Here is a 25,458-nt window from a genome sequence, read left to right as displayed (position 1 = left end):
TGAGAGCAGGGTTAGATTCGTATCTGTACCCATTCTTCCATGCCACAGCAGAGCCACACTGGCAGCACAGCCTGGGCCCTGGGAGCACAGTTCGTATCCATCAAACCTACAGCTTTGTATTAAGGTGCTACTGAGGATCTGGTTACACAGCACATCCTTCATGGCCTGATCCTCTGCAACAGCCACAATCCCAACGCTAGTGCAATCTAGATCTGCAAAGCCACATCTTCATTTTAAACCAGTTTATATTCATATATTCTACAAAATAGAAGGGGGCCATGTCCACAGAGCAACATCCATTCTGCCAAGATGAATTCTAGCCACAAAGCTGCTCCCTACACCAAGCCTGTCTCATCAGCCACATTCCCAGTACCAGAAGAGTTTGTATCCACAGCCAAGACTTTGTATTAAAAAGGTTTAGAAATTATTTACCAATCCAGATCTCTCCAAGCACATCACATGTTGCCCAGAGCAATCAAAATCCAAAATATGTGTCCATGAGAGAGGTGAAGAAAAGGTTTTTATGTGTCAATCACTTTGAGATTTTCCTTGTTTAAAAAAATAATTAAATGTCAGGAATGGAAGGTGTGTCTGCTTGGAAATACGGGGAGCTGGAGAGAAGAATCCCTGTAATTGCATTCCTTGCCATCCCTCTCTTTGTTCAGCAATGATGAGAACTTCACAGAAAGCATCAGTTGTTTGTTTCTCCCTCTTCCTCATCAAAGGACTGCACTCCAGAGGAGGTGACATCTGAGACTTTGCGGCTCAGTGCAGCATGTTCCATCTCCTCTCGAGGAGACAAAGATTCCAGGTCCCGGCACACTGCATCATCCTCCTCTGGAGATGGCTTCTTGTTTAGGAGAGGAGCCTTCTCCAGCCTTGGGTTCCCTTCATCCTCAATGTGGTCCTCCATGTATGTGCTGGACTCAGCTCCACCCCCACCCTGAGCAGTCTGCAGGGGCCACACGTGGACCAGCCCCGTGCTCTGGATGAAGTTCTGCTCCTGCCGCTGTTGCTGCAGCTGCTGCTGCTGGAGGAAGCTGCTCTGAAGCAAAATGCTTTCCTGAAGGTTTGTCTGGGACTCATCAAAATTCTGGCCTAGGTAGGAGCCGGTTGCTGGGGAGGCGATGAGGGACTGGTCACTGGCCTCCCAGGCGTCGGATGAACCTAAGCAATACATGCCCTGCGAGACGTAGGAATGAGGCCAGCTGTCATACTGCGTCTGGGCCATGTGCTCTGCAAGCAAAGGAGGCAAACAACACACAGTTAGACACTCTCCCTAGGCCAGGCTGGCTCATCCAGGTAGCCTGTGTGCCTGTGCACAGCACTGTACTGCACAGGATGGATGAATCCTACAAATAGAAGGAGGGAAAAGAGAAAACACAGCTCTGGGCAGTTGGCAGGTGACCTTGATACCCACAACTGACTGCAAGAGCTGGTAGCTTTCCACAGTTGTGCTCTAAAAAGGCAAAAGGAACTGGGCTTTGGAAACTCTCTGCTAAGATTAGATTCCTTGGAGACAGCTCCACAAACAGGGATGACTCTAGTAGATCTGACTGGGGCTACAGAATAAAACAGGGTAGAGCAAAAGAGCAGGAAGGGAGTGTCTCAAAATTAGCAAGAAGCACTGGAGCTCACCTTGGCTCTCCATCAGCTCCTGATAGTTCTCAGAGTAGTTGCCTGCTGGGTTGTCCTGATTTGAGTTTACACTCACATCCTCACCATCCATGGAGGACCAGGCCATGAGAGTCGCTTCAGAAATAGCAAATTGCTCCATCACCCCTGTGCCAAAGGAGACAGGGAAGGGAAACAAAGATGCGTTAAAGTCTCCACTTCTCGCCATTATCCTTGACCCATCTTTTGGTCACACTGTCCCACTCTGGTCCTATCTAAGCAACACCTATCACCCACAACTGGCCCCCAGCCTCTCCACCTTGCATTCCACCAGCAATATCCCAACCATCAAAGTCTCTCTCTACTTCAGCCAGCTGAACCACCCACAGCCTCTCCCAAGTGCTTTTCTCAAGCTCCTGCATTTTGGAATCTCTCAGGGATTCCGCCATGGGACACCCCAACCCATCCAACCCCCACACCAGAAAGAAGGCATCGCTACCTGCAAGGAAGCGTGCCTCCTTCTCGCCGTCGCTGAGGTCCGAGTAGGCATCGGCGTCCTTGCGCGCGGTCTCGTGCGTGTGCTGCTGCTGCTGGCTGTGGGCCTTGCCCCAGCCCTGCCACTCGATCATGTGAGCCACGCGGCCCTGGCCCATCGCCGTCGGCTTCGTCACGTGGTCCTTCATGCTGCGAGATATCCCTAAGGGGCCAGACATTGGGAAGCAAGGGAGGGCTATTACACAGCTCGGCGTTTTCGGCCGTGCTTTTTACCTCTCTTAGAAGTGGAGCTTCTCCCCTCCTTTCCTGACAGGATGTGTGACTAGGGCTGGGTGTCTCCCACCTTTCACTGCATCACTCTCCAGGGAAGTTTCTCCATCTTTCCCTGGACAAACTCTCAGAAGGGGGGAAAAAGGGGAACCCCAAATATGAAAGACCATTTCCTTCCTTGCCTAGAATCCATTTAGGATAGAGCTGGGCATGAAGGATGAAGCCTGGAAGTGAACAAACTAAGAAACAGAAAATGGGGTTAAAACCCAAGACTGAGGGGAAGCAATTGAAGATGTCTGAGCAGGGGTGCACAGTGAGAAGCCAACAGGAGTAAGATAAATCTGTTCTTTAAAAGGGCAACAACTGTGAGATTTCTGTATTTAGAACCACGGTGGTGGAGACTCCTCTAAGGCCATGAAAAGGCTAAAGCCAGAAAGGAGCAGTTGTGAGAGTGACAGAGAGATATAGGAAGAGGCACAAAGGCCTGTGAAGAGAAGCTGCCAAGGATAAAGTCAAATTTTGAGGACCTCACCAGAGAAAGATGATTTAGCCAAAGCCCCAATCCCATAAGCATTGGAGTTGCGTTTCAGCTTGGGAAGGATGGAGGTCGTATCTTCCATGGAGAGCTGAAAAGAGAGAGAATATGAAGAAATGATATACAGGAAGGAGAAAAGGAAGTGAACTGAAGTGAAAAAACAGTAGGTAGTTGGAATATGAGGAGCAGAAGCAAGCAGTAAGAAGAAAAGAAGGAGAGGCTATTTAAGCTAGGACTGGATATTGCACAGCACTGGGAATGACTGAGGCAAGGCCAGAGGGAGAGGCAGAAAGAGGCTCTGAGAAGCCTCCCATTGGCAGCTGCCAGTCTTCCACGGACACACTGCACCATTCCCAACTCTTTGTTAGAGATGCAAGACATGGCTGTTGGACAGTTCAGGGATCTTGCAGTAGGGAGCTGTCAGTGCAATAGGCAAGCCAAAGTAATGTATCTATATGCATCACACTACCAATTTTTTGTTACTTTGAGGTTTTTTCCTTCTTATATAGTCTTATATAAAAGTCATCTTACAAAATGATCATGACTATATCAGTGATGGGTCCTTTTTCAAGCACCTACATCTGTAAAGAAATTTGGTCTACAGCTCTGTTTAATTTTCTTCACTGTCTTTTCTATTTTTATCCTCAGTCCCTGAATAACAAGGACAGGACACTATTGGGACAGGCAGCCATCACAAACATCATCACAAAAATAATCTCTCAAGATGAATTCATCAGGCTTCTTCAGAGATGCCAGGCATTGCATATGAGGCTTAACTTTCACAAGGGCTAAATAAACATTGCTTCTGCTCTTCATTTCAACCTCTCTGAAAATCAAGGCCAGAATGTTTCAAACACAAGGATACTCAAAAGTAGTGACTATGACACTGGAAATTTTAAATCCTGACACAAAACAAGCACTTGGACATAGGCGCAGACCTCACAAAAAGTGAGTGGAGCAGTAACTGGGCAGTGAAATAATTGGAGGCAAAGGAAGGCATTGTAAAGATCTCACATTGTGTATAATTCCAGTCAGTTGCCAAAATATGAGATGTGAGCTTTTCTGGAAACTGAGTGTAAATGCAGCAGCTAAGGCATCCTGTAACTGTGGAGCCAGGAATGTGCCGTGTGTAACGTGAGCTGAAGAAATCAGAAAGTAGAGGAAGAACAGTCAAAAGTGAGAGCACAGCTCTTCTTCCATGATGCATTTCCTTTGGTGATGAAGCTTGTTGGAGAAAGTCCATCTACACCCCCACTGGTCATTCCTGCCTGGGTGCTCCTGCTCAGTGTCCACCCACTTGTTCCAAGACAGCCTGGGGGCTGTGCTGTGAGCTGTCTCATGGAACCCATCAAAAAAAGAAAGTAAATTGCAGAGGGCTCCCACTACTGCAAGGTTGAAGAGCTGTGACATAAAGGCAGGAATGAATGGGAAGGGAAGGAAATTAATGATCCAGCTTCGGTACCAAAGAAGATCTATGGAATTACAAGAGCTGCCTCATGAAAGAGCTCCATGGATTCTGTATGGGTTGGAAAGTGGGAAACTGCAAGTAAGTAAACTGTCTTCTACTTTCTTTAAGGAAACACAACCTTGTGTACTTTGCTTTCAGCTAGACATAGGTGCAGTGAGGGAAAAAAAAAAGACAAATTTCTTCAAGACAGTTGCTGCATGCACCATTATTTTCCAACACAATTTGTTTCTGTAATTGATCCTAGGCAAAAGATCCCAAGCCATAAGTGCCCCAATGAAAGAGGTGAGAAATTAGTTAAAAATATATTCAGTGTCCCACATGCTTTCAAATCACAGTAAAGAAGAAAGCTACAGGTACTTTAAAATTTTTAAAGAATCTAGAATTTGAAAACACTTATACAACTCAAAATGGAGCTGCTAATCCTGTCCTTCCAAGTGTCCAAAACTACAAAATTAACTTCTGTGAAAATATTTTCTAAGTACCCTTTAAAAAAGTCCAGTAGAGCAAATATGCATTATTCCTTTTTCAGGATGCTGTTTCTGCATTAGTGAAAAAGAAAAAAAAAATTTTTTCATGGCACAGGTATTAAGAGCAAAAGGAACATGTGTAATTAAAATGTTTACTTGTTTCTCATCTGCTTTTTAACTGAAGTTAACTGGTACTCACCATCTACCCTAGGAGACATAAACAATTCTGTTACTTCCATGTGCAACTGAAAATGAGGGAGACATTTCTCACTCCTAGAGAAGATCAAATGATGCTCTAATCAAGGACTACTATTTTTTAAAATATGCTGGACAGACACCTTTCTTATGTAGCAGTGCCCAGAAATCTCAAAAGCAGAACATATGAAATGGCACACATTTGTCCCCAAAAGGATGAAAGCAATTCAACAGCCACCTACAGATCAAAATACCTGCCAGACAGCAAAAGACTCAGAAGCAAATAAAAATCCATCATCATCCTCTGAATTGGAGAAAGCTCCCAGAATTTCAGCAGCACTAAGGACTTTCAGCTATGTTCTCATGCTGGCCTCCATTGTATCCAATGTCAGACAAATCCTGGTCGTCCTATGACTAGAAATTTGAAAAGTGACACAGTGCATACTCACATTGATACCATCCCAGGAGAAATCTGTCCGTGTTTGCTAAAGAAAGCAGAGAAAGTCACCACATCAGTGTTACAAACAACTTGCAAGCAGCCAAGCAACTCCAGTAGTTTGCCACAATCAGCAGGCACTACTTTATCTGGTATGTTATAAAAAACTTGTGTCTTTCAAGTTGGTTTCATTGCCTGCTGGTGATTATGGTGCCTGTAAGTGTCAAGGTGTTTGAAGGTGAAATAGTGAGCAGGGTGACAGAGTAGGAAAGAGAAAAGCACCTTTTCACGAGGCTCTCCTCCTAAGTGTGGGTTGCACCACTTTGAGGTTAACACAAGGAGGAGCTACACCACCTTTGTATTTTGAGTGTTCTACAGCAAGCAACTCAATTCTGCTGAAATTATTTTCCCCTGCAGTGTTTTGGTTTGTCCATTCTGACTCACTCACCCCTTGTGAGACAGAAACATTTCCCACATCAGCCATCACAGTACCAATTCAGAGTGTGTTTCCTTCAGCTGGGAGGACTCATCTCAACATCTTGGCTTTGGGGATGGAGACACTCAGGAAAATTTAGATGACTCATGTTACACCTATGGTATCCATTCATATAAATCAAAATGTTCACTGAGGTGTGGTTTATGCTCATTGACTTTTAGATCTGCTCTGATTTGACTGAATTCTCCATACAAGATTGGGCCCAGCAATTTCTGCCAGGAAACTGTAAATGTCTTGAAGTTACTTTCCAAGCCAGCAAGGTACACAGACAAAATAAAAATACCTATACATCTATATACACCTATGAACATTTTTCAAGGTTTTGCAAACTGTATATTATTTGTTAAGCTTATTTGTGAACATTATTTGTGATTCTTCAAATATTATGCATTTAAAATAGATTTTATCTTTCTATTAATCATAATTGCATGCTCTGAACCTTACAAAGCTGAAAATTCAGGTATCTAATAATGCAGAAGCTGCAGTAATTCAATGAACCAGCCCTTAAAATACTGCATGGTAAGTCAGTTGTCTGTGAGTTACTAGTGAATACATCTCTAAAATTCAAAATGCAGACAAATGTGTTTCTTCAAAAGATTTCATGGCTGTGCTGCAGAAGCTGGGACAGACACAGTGCTGGACATTCCAATGTGAATCCCTTATTAAAGGAATGCAGACCTACAAGCTTGTCAGAACTGTCACTGTTTTTCTCATGTTGCGTTCCACTCCCATCATGACTGGTTGAAAAGCACTTTCATTTGCAAATTCTTACTCACTATGGATCTTGTCAAGAGAATGACTCAATTCTGTTCAGAGCAAGCCAAACTACCCAGGTATGATCCTCAGGAGCTCACTGGCATTCTGGCCCTCTCACAGATGATGCCTCAGTGATGCACAACACCCATTTCTGAACTCAGAATTCAAACTTTTTCACCCCCTTGGCTAAGTAGCTCTGGGCCAGGCACTCACCTCAGTGGAAGGTCGATGGAAGCTGCTGCCATGCAGAGAACTCGTGCTGTCCATATTGATTTGGTCCACATCTTTCAGTCCCTTCCAGTCTACTGCAATCACCTCATTTCCTGTGGGAACACATCTGGTCAGGTTTCTGAATGCCACTGCAATTTGTTCTATCAGTCTTAAGCCAACTCAGCTAAACAAGCAGGAGAATCATTGAGTTTAAGGCCACAATAGACTTAAATCAGACACTCCATTTGTACTCAGACCACCTGTACGTTATCAACTATTATATTTCTCACAGCTTTCTCAATGTGAAGACTAGCCACTTGTGTTTTTCTCAAGCATGATGTATGCTTGGCTAAAGTACAGATTCATCCAGTCATGATGTGTGACTGGGAAAGAACCAATTCCTTTAATATCCCCTTTCAATATTAAACCATCATCCCTTAAAAAGGCATTTCACTGTTATGACTTGAATTGGTTGGACATCAGCTTAGAGCTGCTGGAGCCTTTGCTTTGCCACCCTCAGCAAGATAAAAGACCTTTTTAATACCTGTCATTACACTTCAAATTTTAAATATCAATAACACAAAATGCAAATGATAAACTGCTATTAAGATTAAAAAAACAAATATTATTAAATTGAAAAAGTGAAACTAAATGCTAAGAAACACATGTAAGTAGTCAGCCAGGTAACCAGGACTGCTCTGTGCAATCAGCAATTTGCTCTCTCTTCAGCCTGTGTGCCATCCTCAAACTCTGGTTAAAGTTATTTGCTCCCATGTCATGGAGGAACCATTGTACTGTCCTTAAACCTGAGCCCCCTAGAATCTGTGAAGAAATGTAGCTGTCAAAATTATCATCTATTCCTGGGATCAATTCAGCAAGGTCTAGTCTGTTTTTGATTGAATGGTTCTACTTTCATGATCTTTTAACTTTTTTTTTTTTTTTTTAATAGCAAGTTTCTCCTCCACAGACATATGCAAAGCCCCTTGCTCATTCTAGCAGCTCTGGCACATTTATAGAGAGCTCATCCCTGCACTTCCCCAGAACAAATCTTCTGACAGGTGAGAGATGCTGCACTCCACCCCACACAGGCCTGCAGGAGCCATGGAGGCACTTAAGGGTGGGGAAACCTGAGGCCTTCATCAGCTAAAATTCAAAATGGAAAAAAAAAAAACCTGATTTTGTCCCCTAAGAAGGCTAAACATGGCAGTATGAAAAACTCAGAAAGACAACGCTGTTTGCATATTGTCGTGTCCACCACACCTTCACATCTCCAACTTCTGCTGTGCAGGGAAGTCCATTTCTAAGAGAACTAAGGGATATTTTTTCCTTCACATCCAAAGTACATTTCTGTTCATCAGAACCAAGTTCCTTAACAGCATCCCCCATATGCTTCTAATTAGGCTGAGTAAAGCTGCTATTCTCTGAGTTGCAGTTCCTTGCAACTCAGAGAACTCAAAACAAAAAGAATTCCTGTACTGCATGTTACAAAGGTGAGCACAAAGGTCAGACACAGCCAGACCTCAGGAGAAGGCAGGACATGGCTATGAGGAGCATGACAAAGAACAACTTTCAGGGCTGTGAGCCTCTTAACTGGTTTTCCTGACAAGCACATCCATGTATTGGGCCTCACTGAGCTCTTGCTGACTGCACTGCCATGGACTGGACTGGCAACCTTGAGTCCAGCAAATCAAGAGATGGAGATCTGGGGATTTCTGTACTCAAGCAAGAGGAGCAAGGCTTAATGGGCCACTTGTGAGTTGCCTGTTGCCAGGCTGGGAACCTCTTATATCTGGGGTCCAAGCAAACCTCCTAGGGCTAGAAGTCTCTCTGGCAAAGGGAAGTTCCAGGCAGAGCTGTGAAAGCCCAGCTGACAGACCCAGGCACTGTCAGCTGTAAGGTCTGGCTTGGAATGGAATACATTTGTCCTCAGTCCCCCTGAACAGGGAAGGGGTAAAGGGAAGAAGGAGGGAGCACCGCCAGGAAGTGCAAATCTAGAGAGGAAGGAGTGCAGGGGCTGACTGTGATCAGGGTGGACTGAGGGCTCAACAGAGGTCAGCGGGAGGATGAAACTGGTGCAAAGAGCAGAGCAGGAGCCTGCCCCTGCATACTGAGATCCAGCTGCCTTTTCCTGTCTGTGCTCCTTCCCTCCACCTGCAACCCTGCACACTAGAAGGGGAGAGCTGGGGCATTCCTGCCACAGAGCTGAACAAGACAGGGATGCTGGAGAGGCAGGAGAGATGTCACCTCTCCCGAGCAGAAGGCAGCCGTACAGAAGCCTTCGGTGCAGGTAACTGTGTCACACCTGCTTTATCTCCGTTTACCCGAGGTCTTTTTCCTGTACTGTCAGCTCTTTCTGAGCATAGTGCTGTGGTCCTTCTGTAAGTCTGGAGCTACCCCGGCACACACTGCAAGCAGGCTGCAGCACCATTCTGGACATGCTCTGCAAAGACACCTCCGCCCCAGCCAAAGGAAGAGGAGCCTCTTGCTCAGCACATGTCACTTGACAGCCCCAAAGTTCAGTAAAATAACACTCAGCCTTTGCTCTCAATGCTGCAAGCCCACTGACGGTGTTCTTTGAGTGTTAAGATTGTGGAAAATATTCATAGAACCACACAAAGGCTTGTGTTCAAAGGGACCTTAAAAATCATCTAGTTTCACCCACCTGACACAGACAAGTACACCTTTCACTGGATCAGGTTGCTCAGAGACACATCCAACCTGGCCTTGAACACTCTCAGGGATGGGACATCCACAGCTTCTCTGGGCAACCTGTGCCAGTGCCTCACCACCCTCACAGTGAAGAATTTCTTCTTATTATCAAATTTAAACCAACCCTCTTCCGTTCTGAAGCCACTTCCCCTGGCACTATCCCTCCATGCCCTTGTAAAATGTCCCTCTCCAGCTTCCAGGCTCCCTTTAGGTCTTAGAAGGTGCTGTAAGGTCTCCCAGGAACTTTGTCTTGTCCAGTATTAATACTATTCTGGCAGATGGTAGCAACAAATGGTTGAAGAACATCAAGCAATTATTTGTCTCAAAGTCCACACCTGTTCTGTAATAGCAGAACTAAAGAGCTACAGAATTTATTTACTACTGTTTCTTTCCAGTTGAAACAGCTCATCAACCTAGTTCAGGGAAAAAGAATGAGTAATTAGTGATTCTGCATGCTCTATAGAGACTGAATAATTTTTGAAAATTAATTCTTGGTCTAAACAGTTTCACAGGTACTAAGAGAAATATATTGAGAGAAAATAACTCTTTAACATCTGTTAAATAGTTTAAAATGGAGTCATATCTGCTGAAAAGCTACAGCTGAAAAGAAAATGTCTAACTGATGTTGGGCCTGGGGCAACATTACTTTCTCTTATTGAAAGTTGGATAAAGGTTAGTGGGTTTTTTTCTCTCCTGCTAGAAGTAGCAAGAGCAACATTAACCCATGTTAGATCAAGACATGAAAAAACAAGTTCTGCTCTGACAAATGGAAGGACAGAAACATAGAAAATCAGAAAAAAAGTATGGAGAGTGAAGTGGGAAAACAGAAACTGAAAGCAGTACTTTGTAAATTAGTATTCTTTTTATCCAGTCTCTTGTCAACCTCTTTCTCCCTGCAATTAGTACAGAGACTTTTTTCTTTTGTAATGGTATGTTTCTTCTCCAGTATAATTTCGCTTATCCATATCCCGTTCCAGCTTCTGCTAATCGTCATGACTATTCCATTTGTACTTCTATGATCAATCACCTCATACAGAATAGTATTTGCTCTTCTCCATATAGAGCTGATAAGAATTTTAAAATGAGTGGGTCATAAAGCTAATTTTAAAGTGGAATTTTTACAAACATGCTATCAAATTTCTCATTTAGATGTTCTGAAATGAGGTGATGAAAGTTGAACGATAACTGGGTTTCTGACATTGTCACTGTTTCTGTATAGAAAGGATATAGAGGGGATTCATTTTCATTGAACTTTTAGAAGTTTTCTTCATTTTATTTAAAAATTTGTTATTTGGTTTGAGGTTTTTTAACACCACAGATTTCATCATTCTTTTGGAAGACTCAGTAGATGGCTGAAGAAAAAGTAGGAAGCTGATTACATGAAGCAGAGAGGGGAAAAAGAAAGCTGTCAAAATACATTAAGCCACGTTATTTCAGATCATGGCTGCTTTGTATTTTTTAACACAAATTAGATAAAAACAAAGTCTGCAAAAACACTCATAAGAAAAAGATGTCTCCATTACAAGTGACGTAACATTCCAACTCAAGTCATTTAAGCCTTTGGGGAAAAATATCCCTCTTTCTCTTACAGTACTGTTAAGGTAAAAATCAAGATTTATTTTTAAGTCAAACCTTTCTAAATAATAACGATGAAAAACATTTAAAGAGGAAAACGTGGGGGAAAGAAAATATCCTTTTCCCTACTTCTTGCTTTATTTTGGGTTTTTTGAGCATCGTAACTCTGGACTCTCAAGAACTAGGGAATATAAAAGAATATATATAAGCACCCCCAAGCAAAGTGAACATTTTGATGAATGCATTGGAAAAATACAAAAATCATCTGGATGATGCACCTCACCTTGCTGATCTATTACTACAACATTTTTACTATTTCTGTAGCTCGTTTTGCCACATACCTTAATTTACCATGAATATGCTGAGTTTCTTAGCTGGTCATTTTTTCAGTTTCTTTGTATTCTATGACCATAAGAAATTCACCTTGTTATGAACTACTCAAAACTTAATCTAAACAAGCCCATTCTCCTTGGGTTTCCTCTTGACATTTTCTCAATTGCTGTTTCCACTATGCATTAATTGATTCTATATTTGGTACCTGTGCCTGCATTTTGCTCACTTACCAAGGTCCACGCTTGAATCAGGCTTCTGCATCTATGACTTTAACCTGCATCTATAGCCTTTAATAATCTGTTGTGTTGTAACTTCTGTGCTGGATGTTAAACATCATCTCCAATTTGTCTTCTCCATTTTGTGCCACACCAAATAGATGAACAGAGTTTGAGAGTCTTAAATTTTGTTTTTCCCTTCCGAACATCATGCTGGTGAAGATCTACACCGTATACCAAATAAGTATTTGTGTTATTTGCTTTCTGATGTGTCATGCCAATTAACACAAGAAACATTTTAATTAAGCAATGACTTTCCAGCACTGCTATTATCCCCCGTTAGCACACTTTCTTCTGTTTCTCAAATGTTACTTTCCAGCAGAGAGTAGAAACCTTGTCATTTGATATTGGTAGCCAACATTAATGTTGGTAAAGATGGATATTTAGAGTAAATGGTTCAATTATTCTTTTCCATTCCCTTTTTCCCCCCGCCCCGAACAACTAAGAAAACAACAAATGTAATTGCAGTAATTACGATCAGTCTTTAAATTGTTCTTTCCCAGATACCAATTTTCATGATACTCGTGGGAGGGTGTGTCTTTGTCAAACACAACATCATCGTATCTTGTCAAATGTAGTTGAAATTAAAGCAGTTGAAGCTACTGGGAAGGACTGACAGATGGGTGGCTAGAATAACCATAGAAACCTTCTCCCTCCCTGCCTGCTTTACATTGAGCCAATCAAAGCTATCCAAAAGGTCATCAAGGAAAGGAATAAACCTCTGTTACCGGAGCTGTCCCTGAGCTAAACCTCTGAAGGAATCACTCAAATTCTCTCAGGTAAAACTGAGAAATCCATCAACCCAAGTTATTCACCTAACTGTAGGAATTCTAGCTTGTACTGCATAAGGAAGCATAAAAATTAGTTATCTGCTGCTGGCACCTACCAACAGGGTCAGTTGCAGAAGAGAAACAGAAAAAAACCCTAGTTTTGTGAAGGAGACAGAGCTGAACAGTTTGGTGCTCATCAAGGCAGAGAAATGTCTTGGTCTCCACAAAATAGATGCCCTTCAAATTTCTGATAAAAAATGGAAAGACCTACAGCTCTGACATGTCTGTAAGATCAGGAATCAGATGGGCAGTTGTCAGGATCTTTGCTTTACATTTGTATAATTTGAATTCTCTTCCAGACCATTCCACCTCTCCCTGCAGGTAGGTCCCTTTTCAGAGCTGCTTAGAAGATAGAATTAATGAACAAAGCCCTAACGCCTACATTTTTCTTCTTGACTGGAAACACTGTCAAACCAATGCTAAAGGCTACTGCATATCTTTAAGTAAAAGATGAGCAGAGATCCTGGTGCTAGACACAAGCAGCTCTGCTCTGAGAAGCCATCATGTCATGTGGGCTAAGGAGGTACTGCAAAATGAAACACATCCAATCAGCACAAACTCAAAAAACCCCAAACCTCAGAGCACCGTCTCATTTGCAGAACATGTATCAGCCAGCACGAGCAGCAGCCATGGGTTTATCCTCATTCTTCACTGCTTCTCTGAAGTGCAGAGAATGTGTCCCCAGGGGCCTCACTCAGCACAGTAAGTATGAAAACGTCGATATGAACCAAGGTAGCAGCCCCTTCTGGCTGGCCTGCAGCCAGCCTTACAGAAGTAATATGCAGCAGGCAATTGCATACGTTGCTCTCCGTACATGTTTAAATTTTAATCCCCCTGTAGCCAGCGCGTCGCGTGGGCACTGTCCTGGAGCATAGGAATACTTTGTGCTGTAGCTTCATCCTTAGCCATCTTTGTGCTGTAGCTTCATCCTTAGCAGTGGGGAAGAAGAACCACCCCCAGTGCTCCTCAAGAGTCAATCAGCAGATCACAACGCACCTTTCTCACCTCAGGGTGAGAAAGAGCCTGCTCCAAACACCAGCACATGAGGGCAGTGGCAGCCTGTGAGTTTCAGGCTCCACCCTCCTTACCTGCCCTGCCTCAGCTGTGGGGTATCACCCTGGCAGCCCCAGAGGTTACAAACAGGTGGTTACACCCTTCTCCACCTCAGCCATCACACACTTGGTCACAGTCTTCACAAAGCATCTGGTTTTGGGACAGCAGCAGTGGTCAGAGCCAGACAGGAAGCACTGAGGCTGCTGACTCCCTGTCACCCCTCTCCTCAAAAAACAAAGTGTATACCTGGGCCTTTTTCTCTTTTTTTTTCCACTATATTTTCCTCCACATCCAATAAAGGATGAAGATTCTCCTTAGCCCTCCTTTGGCTGCTAATGCATTTATAGAAACATTTTTATTGCCTTTTATGGCAGTGGTCAGACTAAATTCAGGTTGGTCTTTGGCCTTTCTAATTTTCTCTCTGCACAAGCTCACAACATCCTTGTAGTCTTCCTGAATGACCTGCCCCTTCTTCCAAAGGTGAAACACTCTCTTTATTTCCTGAGTTTCAAACTAAGCTCTCTGTTCAGCTAGACTGGTCTTTTTCTCCACCAGCTCATCTTTCAGCACATGGGGATGGCTTGCTTCTGCAACTTTATGATATCCTCTTGAAGAATGTCCAGCCTTCCTGGACTCCTCTGCCCTTCAGGATTGCCTCTTAAGGGTCTCTGTCAAACACTCTCCTAAACAAGTCAAAATCTGACATCCTTAAGTCCAAGGTGGCAATTCTGCTGACCCCCCTCCTTACTGCTCTGAGAATCAAAAACTCTCTAATTTTGTGATGGCTATGCCCAAGACAGCCTCCAACCACCACATCACCCACAAGTCCTTCTCTGTTCACAAACATGTCCAGCAGGTGCCTTCCCTAGTTGGCACACTCACCAGCTGTGACAGGAAATTCTTACACACACTCCAGGAAACTCCTGGTCTGATTCCTCTCTACTGTATTGTATTTCCAGCAGATATCTGGTAAGAGAAACTGTTCCCAATCCTAGAAAGCCACCAGCAGGGCTTCAGGTGTCCTCACCAGACAGAGCTCCACAGCTCCCAAAGCAACTGGGGAAAATGACCAAGAGCTGCTGGCACTGAGACTGCAGGGGCTGCAGGCACTGAATGCCCAGCCCTGCACCTGCTCAGGTGGGGCCACATCTCACCATCACAAACACCACCACACCGACCCCTAAGCCCAACCCAAGATTTTCCACACTGAGGGAATCCACACCTACACAGGGGGTACTTACTTGTTCAAGAGGCCCCTCTGATCTCCAAGGGCTACCCCTCGTCAAGGGGAACAGTCATCACTCCCTGCCAAGTCATCACATCATTTGTTCAACCTCCCCCTCAAACCCAAACACAGGGTTAACAACCCCTTAGACCCATGATACATGGTTGTAGGACCACTCATTGTCAGAAGAGAATTAAGAATTCTGGTGGCCAGTTTCTACTTTGAGCTAATTCAATGGCCCATTGGGAATACCACCTGGAAAAAGAAGGCACAAGTTTCTTCAGAGGACTCCCCGATTCAGACCTTTTCTGCAGTCAGAGGGAGACTGGCACACCACACATGCCAATCTTCTGTCTCCTCCAGAACTTATTATTTTGAATTGTGGCTGCTCTTCTCACATCTTTATTGTACAGTTTCTATCCCGAGACCTACTAAATTCTGTGTCCTCTTTATCAACTATCCTGTTTCTCACCAAGCTGGGTATATCCAGCTCCAGGAGGAGGAAATTCCAAGATCACAGAAAGTAACAGTGCTATTTCTATTCCTGTGCTCTGGGCAGGGCATGACTAGGCAGCTTCTACCAGTTCCTGGGTATCATGGAAATACAAGGGTGCTCTGCTCACTGCTCCACTTTGGTTCCCTGTTTTCCAGGTTTTATCCTGTTAGTCTGTTCTCTTTTCTTATTGTTTTCTTCTTCTCACCCCCCCATTCCCCAGTGATTGGGTTTTTTCCCTCACCAGTTTCTTTTCTTCATTCTCTTCTTCTTTTGGGAAGTGATGGGAAAGGCGGTATTTAGTATTCGTTTGGGATGGGTATCAGCTTCTCCTTAAAGTGGGAGTGGACGTGTAAGAAAGACAGGGAACAATTCAAACAGGGGAAACAGCAGCGATATTTTCCCAGAATATCTGTCCTAACCTGTCACAATTTACACCTCATGTAGCTCCCAAGACAGACATAGTCTCTGTATTTAGTCATCTTTAAAGGATTCATCTGTTCACCTCTAAAATAAAAAAAAGCCTTTTAGTACCCATAGCATCCTATGTGAAGTACTTCCACAATCGAATTCTGTTACACGAGGAAGTGCTGACTTTTATTTGCTTTAAACTTGCTACTTGCTAGTTTTGTTTGATGTTTAGACTCTGTTTTAAAATTGATAATGAAATAGTCTTCCCTCATCATTTTCTCCATGCTGTTCTTATCCCAGAGAAAGTTCATGATTTTTTAGGTATCTGTCATATCCTTAACCATCTCATTTCCATACCTGAGAAACCCCTATTTAAATGGCTCCTTTCATATTAGCCACACAATATCTTTGATTGTTTTTCCTACCCTTTTCTGAATCTTTTCTCGTTTGATTATGGCCTTTCTGAAATGGGAATAGACCATTAGGGTCAACACATTATAAAGTATCAAAATAAGGGAACCATATGGATAGATGCACAGTACAATGCGATTTCTAGTTTTATTTTTTTATTCTTTTCCTAATTGCTAAGAATTGATTGGCATTTTTAGTGGCACTAAGCATTAAGCCACACATTATAGCCGCAAGATCTCGTTCCTGCGTGGTAATAGTAAACTCAGAACCTCCATCATTGCAAATGTAACTATAGAATTGCTTTGCCTGTGTGCATCGTTTTACATTTATCCACATCAAATTTCACCCATAATTTATGTCATTCGATATTGTGAAATCAAATGACCCAGTAATTTGATATTGTGAAATCCTTTCTCAAATCACTCCATGCAGTTTTCTCTCTGCTCCCCCAAATGATTACTTTATTATCATAGTTTGTTACCTCATTATGTAGCCCTTCCTCTTTTTCATGTCATTTACATATATGCACATATCTGAAAAAATATTCATATCATTTATGGATATGCACAAATCTGAAATAATATCCCTGTGAAAAATGGACATTTCCTGCTAATCTTTGTTTCCTATCTTTACCCAGCTACTTAAGGAACTTCTCTGATTCAACAGCAGATTTATGTCTTTTAACAGCCTGGGGTGAGTGACTTTTACAAGCGTGCATTGCAAATCCAAGTGGACTATTGCCACTGGACCTCCTTTGTCAATATTGCTTGTTGACCCCTTGTAAGACTTATAAATTGTGATATCCACTAACAACAGTAGGGTTAACTCTTTCTCAGTACATAGTATCTCTCCATGCATGCACTAATTCTGTTCTTCAGAGTAATGTTTATTAGCTTGCCTCCTAGGCATATCTTGTTTACTAGCTTGTAGTTCTCCAGGTCTCAAAATCATTTTAAAAACTGGCATCACATCATCTACCTTCCAATTTTCTTGTATCAAAGCAACTGGAAAGCATTACAGATATCAATCTGCAGTTCAGCTCCTTCAGCCTCAAACTTCTGGAGAAGTCTCACATAAATATCATCTGACCACTTTTTTGTCTACCTCCTCTACAACCCACTGAGGCTTTGATCTGAAGCAGATGTGATGCATCTCAAACAAGGAGAGGTTCCACAGGATAAAATTCCACAACTTCTTCCACAATGAACAGATACAAAATTGTTGGGTTTTTGAGGCTGGGGGTGGAGGGTGGTGATGTTCTGCTATGGTCTTAATCTCTCTGAGTCACCTGTTAGTAGTAACACCATGCACTAAGTCCTCCTAATCATTGCAAAAGGCAAGTTATTTGCCTTTTGAATAGCTCGTGAAGTAAACATTTAATCTGCAGCCTGCTGAGCTTCCTGCCTTCACAGCCTCTTTGATCTTCCTCTGGCTGTCACAGCTTTCTGTCACCATCCTGGCCAGCAAACATAAATGGTCAGTAGTATAAACCCTAAAATTCTTTTTCTCATGTGGAATGTCAATCCATATGCTCATCATTTGGGTCACCAAACTGTTTTCTCCAGCACACTTTAGAAATTTGGAACTGAAACTTTCCCCATGAGCCATGTCTGACCAGCATCTGCAAATACAACCCTATCCTATTCATTTCAGGATATAAAAATGTTTAACTTAAAAGTCTGGTATACTCCTAGACTTGGGAATGTGTAGCTTAAACTCACAGAGAAACATCCTGATCAACTAATCTGACCTCCTTAAAATAAGAGAGGATAATGTATTCCCTTTGTTATTTATACTTTCTGTTGCTGTGCTTGAACGAGAGCATTTTTTAAAATCTTGATTTCATTGTGTTCATGTGACAGAGGGCTCAGTACAACTCTCAGTAAATTACGCCAATAGTTCAGTATTTTTACTGTTTGATTTTTGCCTCATTTCCAATCTGAATGTATCTGCCATTCTTCTGTCACATCTTAACAGTTTTCTACTAGTTTGAAGTCAGATGACTTTGAGATGTTTTTTTTCTTCAGTCAAACACTTATGGACTGTCAACAAGTCACTTCTGTAAGTTTTTAATCACGGCTGTATGTTTATTTTCTTGTCACACTTCAGTTTTGCAGTATTTCTCAAAGTGATAATAATAGAATTAGACAAACTAGATGAATTTTTTTTTTCACAAATGCCAAATGCAGAGAAAATACGCTTTTCTCTCCTCCTATTCAATATTCAAGATCAAAGAACCACATCAGCTTCCTTGGCTGCAGCATCTCAGTAGTAGCTGCTGATCTACTGATTACCAGTTCCAATATCTATAAGCTTATTTAGTGTGACTGCTTTCCAACACAGAGTTCTGGTCCCATAAATACTATTCACACTCTGCCATTAGATATTTAGATTAACTCATATTTGGTTAGATTGAAACACACACTGTCAGTACTTAAAATGAATCAAACTGTTCGCTATCAGTGATTTATCCCTTTCATTTGTTACTTTCATTTTTAGCAGTACTTCTAGTCATTCCAGATACTATCAAGTTTATCAGTATTTTAGATCTCCCTCGGGGTTTTAAGCATTATGTTAAAATCACACGGTACTTGGCAAAATTAGAGCCACAGATTTTTCAACAGTGATTCTTTCCGTGTTGCTATTTTGCTATCTACTGAATTTAGATGCACTTAGAATGTACTGTACTCATACATTAACTAACTAAAAATTATGTGGTTCTAAGCTGATTGCTAGCTTATTAGAGGTTGTATCTTTTACCAATCTCATATTTTACCTCCATGACCACGATTGTAGGTAAAGTACTTCTATCAGAGAAGTACTTGGCTGCAGGGAGTCTCATAAAGTCATGAAATTAAGTTAGCTTGACAGGCTCTGTTTTGTATAAGCCCATTCTCAATGATATATTGGCCTTCTAATATTTTATTGGAAATTTTAATGAATTCATAAAATTAAATACATAGGTCATCTCACAAAACCTTTAGAATTGTGCTAACACCACAGCTTTTCACTTGAGACCTTCTTCACTATTTCAAAACCTTATAAAACAAAGTTTTGACTTTTTATCCAGGCACTTGAAACTCATGAGTGTGAATTATCTTGAATTGGTTGTTTTAAGTATCAGTCTAAAATCATGGTTGTTTGCTGTTGGAGATCACAACCTTATTAAATGAGCTGAAAACTATTTTTCTACTTCTGCCAAGAAAGCAGGCCTATAACATTTATTGGTTAGTTCACTTCTTATGGTTCAATACACCTCAGTCTATAGAATTAAAACTCCCAGCTTTATCATGCCAATGAATTCATTACTTACATTTTTCCATCAGCTCCTTTGTAATTTCTCTCATAATTCTTGCAATATTACTCCATAGGAGTTCACAAAATAAGTATGCTGTTCCTCAAATCACATCTGTTGCATTGTACACACACAAAATTCTTACATCAATCAGCAACATGCCAAAGACTGTTTTCTGTTACTAATGACTGTTTCTGACACACACCTTGCACACATTTTTTTAATGACTGTTTCCTTATAAAGCCAGGCTTATGCAATCATGCTCTTTGCCAGCCTCTCCCCACCACAACTTTGAAACCACCCACCTGTATTTCAGAAACCCTGATGAGAGAGGGAGGTCTCAGAGATCAGCTGTTTGTACACCCATCAGGACAACTGGCTGCAGAATATTCCCTGCCACAGAGTATCACATTTATAATGGCCTTTTAGGAATTTAACTAATGTCAAGGGGGTTGGTTAGAGGTTTTGTGCTTTTTTTTTGTCCCATTCATACTTGTTTTCATAGACAGGTGTGTTCCTATGTGTGTAACACAGGAGGATGTCAGATCCTGCAGGAAAATAACTGCAAACCTCAGCATCTCAAGATGCTGTCTTGAAACTTTATCTTCTCTTAGTGGCACCAGAAAACGAATTCCTTTATGCACAAAATAAACAGCTTGAAAAATCTCAAACTTCATGTGAACGTGAAATGTTCAAGGAAATTTCACGTTCAGAATCTTACAGGCAGAAACAAGTTCTCAACCCTGAGCTCTCTGCTTGAGTTTCTAAAAGTGATCAGATTGAGAACTGCTCAAAAGAGGAAAAGCCAGACTGGGAAGAAATACAAGTAGTGAAGTGAGACTAACCACAAAGCAATCTGATCTGGAAGGTGTCCCTTTGTCCCTTGCTCTGTTTGTCTGTATCCCAAGTAAAGGAGGAACAAGTTACCCAGATGCCCCTTTTCATGTATTCCCACTCTTACTCACATCATCTACAGTTTCTACAAAGAGCTCTGTGCTCCTTCCCCTTCCACCTGTGTACATGCAACTAAATGAAAATATCCCTGCTTTTATGACTCCATTTCCTTCTGCTTTACCATCTATCTCCTACCTGAGGCTTATCCCTCTCTTTATTCCTTTTCACTGACTCACTCAGATGCTGAAGGTGAAGGAGGCAGGAACTGGACACCTTGATACATACTTGGTATGTGTGAGGTATGCATGCAGAGTGGATGTCTCACTTTTTCACACTCCAAGTGTATAGACCACACCTGCCATTCCAGATCTCACTTCAAACACCTACAGATCTGTGGGGGGGATAAGTAAGGAGAAAAATGCAGGGGATGTTCACTGCTTGCTCCAGCTGCTTTACCCCTCTCCTGTCAGCCTCCTACCCTGCTCCCACTCTGCTGAATCTAAAGTGGCTTGATCAGGAGTGGGTGGTCTTTGGCTCCATCTCTCCTGCTGTGGGTGCTATGAGCCACTCATTTACACTTAGCATAGATCATCCAGTGGGAAAGCAAAATATTAAATACATACTTCTGCCTCTGACAGCACACACATTCCTTGTGAAGGGGAGCCCAGCAAGCCAGGCACCTGGCTTTGGCAGATCACATCTGACCCAGAGATTGAACAATTAATTAACAATGAAGAGCACTGCCTTTTCCAGCCTGCACGGTCAAGGACTGATGCTCGGTGCACGAGCCTAGCTGTCACTTGGACTGTGTCTTGCAAAACTGCCAGACCAAAAACACACAGAGAGGGCTGCAGCTGACAGCTGGGGTTATCATGGTGAGGCATTCTGTGGCACATGGCACTCTCAGTAGCTAAAGGAAAGTGGTGATAGGGGCAATGTGTAGGAGTACACTAACGACATGTGGAAGACCTGAGGTCCTCTGGCAGAGCAAGACTAAAGCAGTGAGTCCAACCTGACTCAGAGACGCAGGGTTTAGATCCTAAGCATAGGATCACAGGATAACTGGTTTGGAAGGTGCTTCCTGAGGTGAAACCTCCAGTTCAAGCAGAGTCAGCTATGAGGTTACACCAGATTACTCATGGCTTTATCCAGTCTGGTCCTGAAAACCTCAAAGAATGGATACTGAACAACCTCTCTGGGAAATCCATTAAAGTGCTTGACACTTCTCAGAACCAAAAAGTTTTTCCTGACACTTCATGTGAGCAACTCTAATTTCTCTTCTCCCACACTCCAGAAGTACTATTAGTTTGTAATCTCTTGGAATATTTTCCCACCATTTTACATCATATTCACAAAACATGTTTGCTGCAGGCTTTTGCGCAAAGATGTGAGAGAAATTAGAGAAATCACTGGAAAAAAAGAGACAGCAATCTTGAGCTTAACAGGCTTAAGCTTTCTATTAATTTAAATCCATTCAAGGAATTAAGAGAAATCTTGCCACACTAATCAGAACAGCCAGTGTTAGAAGATGTCTAAGCTGTAGTCAAAGGTACACTTGCAATGCATCAGACACCTAGGCAGACCTGAAACCCTAAACTTGGCTAACTCAGTTACTGATAACAACCAAGCTGATCTTTGGCATTTAGCCGGTTGGCACTCAAATATCTACAAGTTCCTAGATGGCTTTTACAGCTTTAACTTCCAGCAACCTCAGTGAAAATTCTCCTGTACATTCCCTGAAACTGAGACCCAGCTATGATGAGAGTTGCTAGGCAGCTCTCTAGGGACTGTGATGGGGTATCACCAATACACAGACATGACCTGCAGCCATTACCAGAGGAAGAAGCCACCTCCAGTTCTCACTGTGTAATTGCTATCAAGCCATGTTACACAAAGCGCATGTATGACATTGAGATGTGACTGTGGAGAAGATGACTGGATATCAGGTTAGCCTTTTAAGATCACTTTTCAGCTTTTTCCATACTTTAGGAAATCATCATGTGATCATTGCCATTCTGGTGTCTTCTGTAAAATTTAAAGAGGCTCTATGACTCTATTTCAAATACATATGGAGCTGCTCTGTTATGACCCTCTCAATTACTTTTCCCCAGGGAGAAATAACCAGAAACCTCATCTTTAGGAAAGAAAATGTAAAGTTGCACATCACTAAACATGTGCAAACTATGACATCTAACTAGATCATAGTAAAACATCCCTGCGGGACATGAAGAAATCATGTGGCTTGCTTAAAATTGGAATGGAAAAAGGCCCGGAGCAAGCTCAGGGCACAATCCTGCACTGGCCCTTGTCTGGTGAATAAACTAAATGTGACTGATTATGAGCTTTCTATCATTAATTAAAGCCTCTTGAACTCTGAGTTCAAAATCTGCTCCATGTAAATTTCAAGTTAAAACCAATACAAGCATAGCACTCCCTTCTCTAGCACCTACCTGGTCTTGGGAAGGCAATACAGAGGCTGTATACTGAACTAATTCTGCAAAAACCTAACCAGACCCACTTGAGAGAACACAAGAGAGAACACAAAGCTCTGTTCACGCTAGGATGTTAGTTTCCAACCACATCCCATAGCTCAGACCTAGTACTTCAAAGCATTGATTTTCAGCTCGAAGAAAACATGTCTGAAGAATCCTCTCAATAACTCCAGGAAGGCTGGAGCCAAAAATATAGGCTGCCAAGTAAGAATTGTTCTAAACAAAACTCCTTAGGTGGAGTAGTCCAACTAAACCTCAAGGATCCCACCTTCACTAAATCCAGCCTCTAGGACTGACAGGAGAATAAGCCCCTTCTAAAGCAAAGCAGCGTAGAAGTTTCACACGAAGCAGGCATCAGACAGTATTACTACATTCATATCTGACTCCCACAGAGACCAGAATCATAGTTGTGCAATCCCCTTTAGCACACGCCTTCATAACACCAGGGCAAGAAAAACTCCTCAGTTAACTGTATAAATAGGTCCCTAAAGTCCATTGAGCTATCACCATCAAGAATGAATGTGTATCACACTAACCAAAAATTGCTATCATTTGAGAAGTCAAACATCTGTACCATTAAGGTCTGTACTGAAGGACTGCAATTTCCAAAGTGAATTTTCAATTATCATTATCCCATCGAAATAGCATAGATGCTATTTTCTGTTTTCATCTATGCCCACACAACTGTATGACAGTTATAAATATATATATAAACATAAATATAACCTCATATGAGAATGATACTTGCACCAGCTCAGTTATACCAGGGGTTCTTTTGTAACATAGACTCCAAGTCACAGATCATAAAAACTACCATGCATAGGAACAAACACCTGTAGTTTGTCTGACAGCTTAACCACATTTTTTCAGGGGAGAGTGGATGTTACTAAATGCATGTTTGTTCTTTTTTTCAACAGCGTTGTGGGAAGAGAGACCAAGAATTAACGCTGCCAGTTCAGACACACATCGATAAAAGGCGTATCAATAATTACCCAGCTAACAGAATAATAATGTCCTCGGCACCGTGGGTGTGTGGAGGATGGGGGCAAGGCAGGAGATGGAGGCAATACATGTGCTGATATGCTATAGAGACAGTGACCCACGTGAGCTTGAAGAATCTCAAGGGAAATATTGCAGTGATCTTTGCCACATAGACATGTAAGAGATTTCTCTAGGTCATAAGGACATTTGAGACCACTAACAGACATAGGCTAGATACAGGAATTAATTCCCAAACTAGAAACTGGATTCTGTAGTTTAAAGTTTGCTGCTGCAGGAGTAGATGGTTCCCTGCAAGTGCTCACAAAGGGTTTTCCCACTGAGACAAGAAGTGTCACAGCACCAGGCTTTGACACAGTCTCTCAGATTTACCTCCATCTGGGGTGGTGGTGCAATTCTGATGTCCTCGGAGGTCTCCTTTTCCCACAGATGCCCGCATGCTCTTGAGAGAGACAGAGCGGACGGCTTGGGAGCAAGATGTACTGCCAAATGAACTCTGTTTTGCTCTCAGAGATTCTTTTGGCATATTGAATTATATATCCCCATGTAACTGATAGAGCTGTACCTGTGGTTTGCACAGAAAAAAGGGAAGAAAAGGAAGAAAGTGCGCCCAGAATGCTGTGTTTACCGATAGATACCTCTGCTTAAAGATCAAGGGACCTCTTGGTATCTGCATGTGTGCAGGAGAGGAGAGCTGGGTTACCTAGCCTGAAGGCTTGGGATCTTTTGGTTAAAAATGTGCATGGCATGACCCAGTGGAAGGATGCGGTCCCTCTCCGTGTCCCCTCGCAATAGCTCTGCGAGAGGGAAGGGATTCAGTTTTGTTTGCTCTTCTCCATTGAAGTCTACGCAGGGGAAAGGGGGAGACAAGAAGACGTGCAGACCATGCAACGTTATGCATCCTCGGAAAACAATAAACCCTTACCGAGCAAAGGAGACAGCCGCCGGCCGCCTGATCCCGCTTCGGGAGGCGAGGCGAGGCACGGCACGGCACGGCACGGCACGGCACGCCCCGCACCCACCCCTTTATCCGGAGGCGCCGCACTGACCCACATGTTCGGCGACCTTTCGTCACGGGTGACACGGGCAGACGACCCCCGGCCCCGGGCACGTCCCACCGCCCCGCTGCCAGCACCTAGGCCAGCGGCTCCGCGCAGCCCCGCCGCGCCACGGGAGACCGAGGTGGGGAAGGGTCGCACGCAGCTAATGGCGCTGTACGCGTAGCCGGGAGGGGGCTGCGAGGGGCGACCCGCCACCCGCCGTGCCGGGGGCTGCCGTGCGGGTACCCGGGCGGGGGCCGCGGCTGCCCAGGCATCCTCTGGCGCTGTCCCCGCCAACGCCTTACCCACGGTGCGGGATCCGATGCAGCCCATCACTCCGGCGGGGCTCCGGGGAGAGGCGGCAGCCTCAGCAGCGAGTAGGCGGAGAAGGCGGGGAGCGGCGGCGGTCGGAAAGGAGCCGGTTCCTTCAGCGGGAAACGCCGGGGTGGCCCAGCGGGGACCGGCGCGGGGTCATGGTCAG

At 43.1% G+C, this 25,458-nt stretch overlaps 2 protein-coding genes across 3 annotated transcripts in view; one reads left to right on the top strand and one right to left on the bottom strand.

The window, feature by feature from the left end:
* FAM131B (family with sequence similarity 131 member B) lies at positions 1 to 25,432 on the bottom strand. The gene is made up of 7 exons (XM_053934913.1): positions 25,283 to 25,432; positions 6,946 to 7,055; positions 5,494 to 5,529; positions 2,912 to 3,005; positions 2,114 to 2,311; positions 1,639 to 1,782; positions 1 to 1,236 (listed from the first exon to the last, which is right to left on the bottom strand). Exons 1-7 carry the CDS (start codon positions 25,308 to 25,310, stop codon positions 692 to 694), a joined length of 1,155 nt encoding a protein of 384 aa, XP_053790888.1. The 5' UTR covers positions 25,311 to 25,432; the 3' UTR covers positions 1 to 691.
* The window catches only part of ZYX (zyxin), a 29,135-nt gene continuing 28,772 nt past the window's right edge, over positions 25,096 to 25,458 (top strand). The window contains exon 1 of one of the 2 annotated variants that reach the window (XM_053934912.1): positions 25,096 to 25,119. The gene's annotated coding sequence lies outside the window, so the exon portion shown is untranslated. Of the gene's footprint in view, positions 25,120 to 25,397 lie in introns of those variants that run through there. The other variant, XM_053934911.1, reaches the window with a different exon arrangement.

This window comes from Vidua chalybeata, chromosome 2, assembly GCF_026979565.1.
Source record: "Vidua chalybeata isolate OUT-0048 chromosome 2, bVidCha1 merged haplotype, whole genome shotgun sequence".
NCBI classification, from domain to species: Eukaryota; Metazoa; Chordata; class Aves; order Passeriformes; family Viduidae; genus Vidua; species Vidua chalybeata.
This window is presented reverse-complemented; position numbering and strand designations above follow the sequence as displayed.

Coding starts and splice junctions, on each gene's coding strand:
- FAM131B (XM_053934913.1), bottom strand. CDS start 25,310: ATGGGCTGCATCGGATCCCGCACCGTGG. Junction 3,006..5,493: donor TCTCCTGGGATGGTATCAAT/GTGAGTATGCAC, acceptor CTCTCTTTTCAG/CTCTCCATGGAAGATACGAC. Junction 2,312..2,911: donor GGCTAAATCATCTTTCTCTG/GTGAGGTCCTCA, acceptor CTGGCCCCTTAG/GGATATCTCGCAGCATGAAG.